This window comes from Aulostomus chinensis, chromosome 7 (assembly GCF_037954235.1).
Source record: "Aulostomus chinensis isolate RoL2024-O1b breed Wild chromosome 7, RoL_Achi_v1.0, whole genome shotgun sequence".
NCBI lineage: Eukaryota > Metazoa > Chordata > Actinopteri > Syngnathiformes > Aulostomidae > Aulostomus > Aulostomus chinensis.
In genome coordinates, this window is record NC_141326.1 from 3,677,279 (window position 1) to 3,686,627 (window position 9,349).

The window sequence follows — 9,349 nt, forward strand, 5'->3', positions numbered from 1 at the left end:
AGTATTCAGCAGTATCATAGGTTGCAATCAGCATCACTACTACCATGATGAGAACGCTGCTCAGGTGTCCATGAGGTAACACTCCAAACTGGCACTTTTTCCGTAAGAAATGTACTTTATTTAAATTTTTTCACTCACACTGTTCTTATGTGACAAGGCTATTGACTGAGATATAATATCTGAACATTTTGCTCTCAAGTATCAGCGTCGGACCCTAAGACCCAGAATTGGTCAGGTCCTGTTAAGTAACGAATGAGCGTAGATGTATGAGTGTCACAGACTCGGACATACGCCTCACTGGCGTTCCTCTCATTTCCAGAGGAAGAAATCACAATTATTCATCCATCCATCCATTTTGTCTAGCACTTATCTGTTAAGGGTCACAGGGGGTGGAGCCTATCCCAGCAGCCTTCAGATGAGAGGTGGGGTTCACCCTGGACAGGTCACCAGTCCATGGCGAGGCCAACACATAGAGACAGACAACCATTGGCTCTCCCAGCCACGCCTACAGTCAATTTAGAGTCTGGATTAACCTGGTCCCTCTTGATGTCTTTGGACTGTGGAGGAAGCTGGAGTACCAGAGAGAACCCAGCAGGAACAGGGAGAACATGGAGACTCACACAGAAAGATCCCAGGCTCCAGCCAGGACTCGAACCCGGAACCTTCTTGCTGGGGGGCGACAGTGATGAACACATGACACATGAGTAGAAAAAGAAAAATCATTTCTCACAAGAAAATCGGTGCCATTCCAGATATTTTGACATGAACCCGTGAGGCTCTGGAGACCATCAGGCCAGAGAGGGAGGGATCACGTCCCTGTGTAAATATTCTGCTGCTGTGGCTGCTGCGTCCTAACTGCCCAGCAACAAAAGCGTTTCTCACCAGGCCTCTGCCTGCCTGCGTGTGCGTGTGTGTGTGCGCATGCGTGTGTGTGCGCATGCGTGTGTGTGTGTGTGCATGTGGTACATTTTTGGCCTGTTTACTTCGTTGTACTTGGTGTCATTTCCCCTCCTATATTTTCATTTCCTGCTCAGAGGTCCTGAGCCCATTGTGAAGAGCACACACCGGCGCTTTGTGCTTCTGTTTGGAACTGTTGTGTAACAGGCCTCTGCTTGAATTAGTACAATAAGATTAACTCATTTACTCGCTGAAATGCAGGAAGTGCAACATTTTGTTCCTGTAAAGCAGCTGTTCACTCTTTGGTGGCAGGAAAAGCAGTCGTGTCAGTTTCGACAGTGGACCAGTGACCAGAAACTGACAGAACGTTGCAGTTGTAATAGACAGCAATGTGATTCTTGAGTGACTGTCGTATGAATAACAGTTCGACTCACACTGGCTCAGTGCTATCATCAAGGTTCCTCTCAGCCTGACACTCGTCAGGGAAGTGTCTACGTGGGACTGTGCCGCTGGCGTTCATGCTTCACGAACCCTTCATGATCAACATCTCTGGCTCTTTCCAGGAGACAAATGAACAGAAGCTGTTTAAGATCGCCAGCGAGCTCTTGCAGACGGAGAAAGCTTACGTAGCTCGACTGAACCTGTTGGATCAGGTCAGCAACTCTCACTCTCTCAACTCACTTGACCACAATATAATGCAATTAGTGTTCATTTTCAGTTTGCTTGTCCCTTATCAGTTCTGTGTCGTACTCGACTCTGCAGACATTCTGTACTAAGCTAATGGAGGAGGCGAATAAAGGGACATTCCCTGTGGACGTGGTGAAGAACATCTTCTCCAACATCTCCTCCATCAACACCTTTCACAGCCAGTTCCTGCTTCCAGACTTGGAGAAGCGAATGGGAGAGTGGTGAGTTTACTATGACTGCTGCAGCCTCGGAGGTCATTTATGGAGCCTTTTGAGCCCTGCACACACGTTCCATATAAAAACTAGAGCGTGCTTGGAGAGCCCACGCGTGCATCAGGACGAACTCAATGGAGAGAAGCTCATTTTCAAGTAAATTAAACCGATCTGCTCCAACATAGTTCTTCGTTAGCCTGTGCTGCACTCCTCCACTGAGTTTGGTGAAATTCAGTTTCATCGTTTTTGCGTAATCCAGCAAACAGACGATCAAGCACCACTGAAACATCAACTCCCCGGTCCGCCATGAAGGGTGCATCAAAGCAACACTGCGACCTCTGAGCTCATCCAGGTTGTTCATGTGAAACCAACACTCACCCACCTCCCCGTCCCTCCTCGCAGGGCGTCCACGCCTCGCATCGGAGACATCCTGCAGAAACTCACACCCTTCCTCAAGATGTACGCGGAGTACGTGAAGAATTTCGACAAGGCCATGGAGCTGCTGAAACAGTGGAACGACCGTTCGCCTCAGTTCAAGGCCATCATTCAAGAGATACAGGTGACGAGAGCAAGCGCCCAGAAATACTGTACACCCACCACCCAGTAAACCCCGGAACCTCTGTTGTTTCTCATGGAGAACAAGAAACGACATTAGCACAAATAAATGTTTAAATATGCTGTTCAAATTCATGAAAAAGTCTAATACTGCATGTTTACAGTACTTCTGCATCTGTACGTTAATAAGCTGGGCCTTTACAAAGCAGCTCCAGTCAAAGGCTGCCTCCCTCAGAATCATAGACACAGACATATCGGAATACATAAATGTAGAAATACAGAAATAAAGAAGCAAAGAAATACAGAAATGAATAAATACACGTGTAAATATTTTAATAAACTCTGAGACAATGTTTTTAATCGAGTATTAATGTATTTCTACATTTATTTATGCGTGTGTGAGCTTTTGCTGGTTGTTTTATAGAATTAGGCTCAGGTAGACTCAAGCTCTGTGCTTCTGTGTGGGCAGAGTCAGGAGGTCTGCGGCTGCCTGACCCTGCAGCATCACATGCTGGAGCCGGTGCAGAGAGTCCCTCGCTATGAGATGCTGCTGAAGGACTACCTGAAGAAGCTGCCTCCAGACGACCCCGACCGCAGAGATGCAGAAAGTAAAACTCCAGACTGAATCCACTTCAGGATCTAGTTTCTGGATAATCAAAGAATAAATGTTTCCATCTGTTTTTGTTTTGTTTTTTTATTTTACAGAATCGTTAGAAATTATCGCCACAGCAGCAACTCACTCCAACAGCGCCATACGTAAATCTGTACGTTCAACCGCCCTCTTTACACTCCTAACACAGACTCTGTGAATCAGACTGACTCAAGCATCCTCTCCTCTTTGTCAGGAGAATCTGAAGAAGCTGTTGGAGATCTACGAGATGCTGGGAGAAGAGGAGGACATCGTCCACCCCTCCAACGAGTTCATCAAAGAGGGTCACATCCTGAAGCTGGCGGCCAGGAACACCTCGGCCATGGAGAGATACCTTTTCCTGGTGAGACAAACTCTCTGGCAGTAAAACACCTTCAGAAGGAGACAGCAGGGAAATCTGCAGGGGCGATGGCAGGAACCCCTCCGTGAGAGGACGCAGGAGGAGCACATTCACAAATCTCTCTCTCACTGAAACTGCCAGATGATATAATTATAGCCTGGCAGTTGGTTATTAACTTCAGCCTGAACGTCTCCCATCTGCCTAATTCAAGACTCCTGCAACTGATCCAGTGTCACATGTACTTCAACAAGGTTTGTGTTTGTGTGTGTGTGTGCCAGTTCAACAACATGCTGCTGTACTGCGTGCCTAAATTCAGCCTGGGGGGGTCAAAGTACACAGTGAGGACGCGGATCGGCCTCGATGGCATGAAGGTCCTGGAGACGACCAACGAGGACTACCCGCATACTTTCCAGGTGTCGGGGAAGGAGAGGACGCTAGAGCTCCAGGCCAGGTACTCGTCAAACACAAGCCGGCCGATAGAGACGTCACACAGATGAGCAAAGAAACAACAGCTTCCTCAGCAGCAGTTTGACTGCAAGTGTCTCCCTCCCTCAGGGATGTTTATAGTTGCATGCCATTTGCACTCCTCGGTATAATTTCACTTATATTTGGAAAAGCACCGAAATGCTTTCTATTTACGTCTTGTAAATCTCTACTAAACCCTCCAGCACAGCTGGTTTGTTGGTGTTACTGGAGGAAATCCTCAGTCTGAATGCCTTTTTTCCTCTGTTTTGTTTTCCCTCTCAGCTCAGAACAGGACAAGGCTGACTGGTTAAAGGTACACACAGCGCAATCTCAACATCACTACCGCTGTTGTTAACGCGTCTTTTTACCTGGAATGACAGTCATTCAATGTCTTTGTCCTCCAGGCTTTCCGGGAGACCATCGAGATCTTTCAGCAAAAAAATGAGTCCTTTAAGAATGCGTCTAAAGATGTGGAGGAAGTGTCGGTCAGTATCTCACCAGTCACTCAGCGTGACTGTGGCGTGGCGCGTTCCGCGCTCCCATGCTGAACGTGTTCTCTTTTATCTACAGAAAGCAGAGTTGGGGAAGCGTGCTCCTCGCTGGATCCGCGACAATGAAGTGACAATGTGCATGAAATGTAAAGAGCCTTTCAACGCTCTGACACGACGGAGACACCACTGCAGAGCCTGTGGTTACGTAAGTCACAGGGGACGTTCGAAGTAGAGCTTCTCCCTCCTAAAGTTCCTCACCTCTTCGTGAGGCCGCTGAGAACAACCCGTCGCTGTGGGTGATGTCGTAGCCGCGACGCAAACCAAACTGGACACAAGAACAGCTTTTTGTACAACTTGTGTTTGAAAGGAAGAACATCGTTATAGGAGCATTTGCTTCTAGAACGACATCACCCTTCCTTTTTAGAAGCTCAGTTGGCAGGATTACGACGCTGGGAGTCAGGAGTCATTCTCGCCTCCTCTTACATCACATACTCAGGAGCCGTGAAGTACTTTGAGTTTGCAATATTTGGACTAGCAGGACAAGTATGTGTTGAGATTTTTCATAAATCAGCCAGTTAGGAGCGACTGTTGGTGAACACAGACCCTGAAGTACAGCAGGAACTTTGACCTTGAACCGAATCACACCGTATTTACGTATCAACGCTCCCATCACCCTCGGACATGTTCCAACTGTGAGGCTGTGTGTGTTTTTCTAACCATGAAGTTTTAGTGGTTAGTGTGGGACGCTGGTCCATACTCACAGGCGTGTAAACGATGGACGTGTGTGGGATCTGTGCTCATCTTATTCTAATCTCAACCCCTAGTTATGCACAGATCAGCAATCTGTAAAAGAACAGAGTAGTGGATTAATCCAGCCTTAAATCTGGGTACGGTGGACCTACGGGGAGGATGCCGTCGGCGTCCTCGTGCAAAGGAAGGAGCGTAAACTTGTGGAGACACTGACGCACGCTGCTAAGAGAAGCTTGCAGGTGGTTTGAACATCATTCACAAGAGCTTCTTTATTCCATCATATTGTTTATTAAAAAAAATACAGTACGAAGGTGCATGTTTGCATTTATCTACCAGTTAGCCTTAAGAAAAATTAGCTACCTAGTGTGAGAATGGTAGCTCGTTAGTTAAACTGGACTATGAGCCTGAAGCCCAGTCTTGTAAACCTTTGATTATCAGAACCTGCACGTCCACTCGTGTTTTTGTCAAAAATGATGAAAGCGGGACTTGCATGTTACAACTACACGTACTCTGATACAGCGAGGGTTGTATGCATGTTGTATGCTGCCTCATATTCCGCATCTCAAATTAATGTTGGTTTAATTTTGTGTTTTATGAAAACTGTTTAGCATAAAAACACTATCAGTGGGGACTTTTCCACACACACGGGGGTTTTTCTCTTGAGAGCCTTTTACCAGACTCTTCTAACAAAGTGTTTGCGAGCGGTTCTATCTGAATATTTTCCAAAATCGAACCTCTTCCTGACAGAATTCTTCAGGGCAAACTTCTCCTTTGTGCAGCTTCTCCTTGACGTAGAGAATATTGTTATAGGCGATGAGTGGGTCACACTGAGTAAAGAAACTTTTAGATTTTAAAGCAAAATGTCAACTCCTGGAATCAAATTTGAAAATCAAAGTAAAAATTCTAAAAGTAATGTGTAAATTGACTGAATAAATCACAGCTGTGAACCTTCTTCCAGGTGGTGTGCTGGAAATGCTCAGACAACAAGGTGGCCCTGGAATATGACGGCAACAAGATGAACAAGGTGTGCAGGGACTGCTTCTCCATCCTGACGGGGGAGACGATCGCGGAGGGCAAGAAGAAGGGCATCCTGGAGGTCAGTTAGCTGCGTCTCAACATGGCGACCCGGGGAAGCAGATGACAGCGACTTGGGTATTCATGTGTGATGACCTTGTGTGTGCAGATTGAGGCGGCTCAGTTCTCAGGCAGCAGCATCATGTGTGGCTTCCTCCAGTACTGCGAGAAGAACAAACCCTGGCAGAAGGTGTGGTGTGTCATCCCTGAGAAGGAGTGTCTGGTGCTCTACCTCTACGGAGCTCCACAGGTAAACGCCAACGACACGCGTCTGATCGCACACGCTGATGTGACAGGTGTCCTCACAGATGATGTTCCTGACACATCTCTCCAGGACGTGAAGGCTCAGTGCACCATCCCCCTCCTCGGCTACTCTGTGGAGGACAGCCCCCGGCCCACGGACCCCCCGGCCAGCTTCCGCCTCTCACAGTCCAAGTCTGTTCACAACTTTGCTGCTGAATCGGAGGAGCTGAAGCAGCGCTGGCTGAAGGTGATCCGGGTGGCAGTGACAGGAGAGGTGCCCGAGTGCCCCCAGACCAACGGCAGCACTGTCACCATGATGGACAACAACACACAGGACGCCGCTTCTGATAGCACTTAAAGACGAGTTCCTCTCTACAAGCAAACTGCTGTTGGGTTGCTCGAGACGGTCGGATGAGTGGACGTGTGCTGCACAGACAATACAGACACACCCTCCGTGCTGTCGTGGAGTCTTAAAAGTGGAAAAATCAGTGCTGGATAAGCTGCCTTTCCTCCTCTTCCCCACTTTGCTCTTGGATTAAGCCCATGTGAGTCTCAGCGAGAGCCGTGCTGGATTACTAGAGGACACGTCTGGTACAATCAACACTAGAGCGCAGGGGCCTCAGGACTCTTTGCCTCTTGAGCTAAAGGACCATCAAGGACTTGGGAAGCGGCCCGTTCAGGATGTGAACCTGCTGCTGCTGGGACTCAGCTCTACGGACCTGTACAGTATACGCGTTCCTTTTCTTTTCTTAAGGACAGTTGTGTTTTTATGGACAAAGCTTGTTTTGATAAAAAAAAAAAAATGCAGAAGTCCTCTCATTCGTCAAAGGAAACCTATCAATGTTTGACTCAAGCTGTGGGTGTCTCATCCTGGGAAGTCTCCTGTGAAGCTAAAGCATCAATTCACCAAAAAACCCCACCACAGAATCGGTTGTTGTGGAGAAAACCTGCTTCGTAGTGGCCTTTAAGCACGGGCGATGTGGACGAGTCACGTGATCGCTCTCGCGATGCAGTAAATTCAGATCAAGAAAACCTGAATAGAGGAAATAACGAAATGGGAATGTCTGTTTTTAGCGCCTGACAAGATCCGCCATGAAACCAACAGAAACCAGTATTTGCAAAAGTAAGTCCTGTTTAATTTACGTGGAGGGCAACATCGCAAACGCACGCTCACTGGCCACGTCATCAGCTACGCCGCCTGCTGTTGCCTCCATAGCCCCGTTGAGCCACTTCTCAGCACCCGCAATTTCTACGACATTTAAAAGCATCGGGATTCACCTGCGGTATTGTTTTATAACAGGTGTGTATCTTGTAACTAGCGTTTACTTTAAGAGGCATTAAAAACAAAAACAACCTCTGACTTTGGGACGAGAGACGCGAATGTTGGACCTCATCCCAGCTTTCAGGACTGGTTTCTTGAGGTGTGCATCTGATGGATTGACTGGTGAGTGCATCAAGCGGTTTCCAGGGATCAAGCGTCTTCACAAAAAGGGAGGTTTGAGACAGGAATAATTAGCCCCCAGCCAAGTTAAAGCACAATTCCCACAGTGCAGCTAATAGCGTGGCTCATGAAACATTGCCGGCTCTCTTCCATACTGCAGGTTTTTGATCAAACACTGCAGGTCTGGAGGGAACCTGGGAGCTCCCTGCAGCTGCAGCACACGTCATGACAAGTGAAGGGACTTGGATGAGTAAACCCAGTTGAAGAGCCCTTCAGTTGTACAGCTAGCTTGGTAGAGACAGGCGACAAATCTCTCCACCCTGTATCGCCATGCATCACCCACCCAGGGGGCTTGCAAACAGCTGCTCGTTACCATTGAGAATCCAGCCAATCACGTGCAGGAAGGAAGGTCCTGCATAACCAACTAAGGGGTGACGGGACGTGTGAGAAACGGAAGCTGAAACACGCTGTACTAGCAGTTCATTCTTTTCTTCTTATTTTGTGGCAATGAGATGTTATATGCCAGCGTTTGTCATCTCCTGATACAAGTTAAAGCAACCAAGATAACAAGCTTCCTAATCTCACAACAGGATATAATCTTGTTATCCCGGGTTAATTCATCGTATCACAAGAAAACAAAGCTCGCTGATTCACAAGACGGCGGTGAAAAGAAAAGGAATTGCAAGTGCAAACTTCCTCAGCTCTCGTAGCGAGGGGGGGTTTCTATTAGATGCAAATGCACAATCAGACATAGCTGGTGCATAACATGTATATGTGATTTTAATGCTGTAATTAATTCTATTATTTAAAATAATTTATAGAGTATGCTGAGCATGATCTGTTGAAGTAGCACAAACTTGCTCCCTCACTGTCAGCTGAGAAGTGCTGTAGGTAGATTTGTTCTGTTCCCACTAACTCAAACCACCGGTGGTCATGGAAAGACGGTGGCGGAGGGGTTGTATGTGCCTATACTTTCATAAGCGAGTGCGTTCATTCTCATGGTTCCCGAGTTGCCCGTGTGCTCGATGCTGGTGCTCACCCCTCCTCAGTACTCAAATGATCATTTAAAAAAAAAAGAAATGAGCACAAAAGTTCCTGCCTGTAAGATCTGAATGTATCCCCACGTGTATGTAGTCTCATCCCCCTCCCCAAGGTTGGAGAATCTACGCACTTTACAGTCCTATAAAGTGTAAAACAATATTAAATATTATTTATGTGGATCTAGCTGGTTTGTGCTGTGTGAATATCATGAAATGAGACATTGTGATGCTACTCTCATCTCACCCAGAGTTTTTTTTGCTTCCTTCTTTTAGTTCTGGTGTCAATTTTGTTGTTTGTTTTTTTTTTTTACACAAAATGGGTGAATAAGACGTTGCTGCTCTGGAGGGGCACGTGACTAATGAGCTGAAACCTGACACACCTGTGGCTGGTCTGACGAGAAGGTTTTCTTCCACTGTACCACTCGCCAACACTGAGTTCTGCTGCTCGATGGTGTGCTTCAGATGGTTCGTGGGGCGACGAGTGAAGCCAAAGACTAACTGCTAA

At 47.1% G+C, this 9,349-nt stretch overlaps 1 protein-coding gene across 9 annotated transcripts in view; it reads left to right on the forward strand.

Moving 5' to 3' along the window:
• Positions 1-7,645, forward strand: part of fgd4a (FYVE, RhoGEF and PH domain containing 4a) — a 54,481-nt gene extending 46,836 nt beyond the window's left edge. For all 9 annotated transcript variants that reach the window (XM_086208176.1, XM_086208180.1, XM_086208177.1 and 6 more), the window contains 13 exons: positions 1,461-1,550; positions 1,660-1,805; positions 2,199-2,355; positions 2,821-2,959; positions 3,057-3,115; positions 3,197-3,343; positions 3,619-3,791; positions 4,088-4,118; positions 4,210-4,290; positions 4,376-4,501; positions 6,005-6,142; positions 6,230-6,370; positions 6,455-7,645. In XM_086208176.1, the coding sequence (XP_086064302.1) occupies positions 1,461-1,550; positions 1,660-1,805; positions 2,199-2,355; positions 2,821-2,959; positions 3,057-3,115; positions 3,197-3,343; positions 3,619-3,791; positions 4,088-4,118; positions 4,210-4,290; positions 4,376-4,501; positions 6,005-6,142; positions 6,230-6,370; positions 6,455-6,721 (1,695 nt within the window). In that variant the 3' untranslated portion in view covers positions 6,722-7,645. The remainder of the gene's footprint in view (positions 1-1,460; positions 1,551-1,659; positions 1,806-2,198; positions 2,356-2,820; positions 2,960-3,056; positions 3,116-3,196; positions 3,344-3,618; positions 3,792-4,087; positions 4,119-4,209; positions 4,291-4,375; positions 4,502-6,004; positions 6,143-6,229; positions 6,371-6,454) is intronic.
• Positions 7,646-9,349: the final 1,704 nt, after the last annotated feature.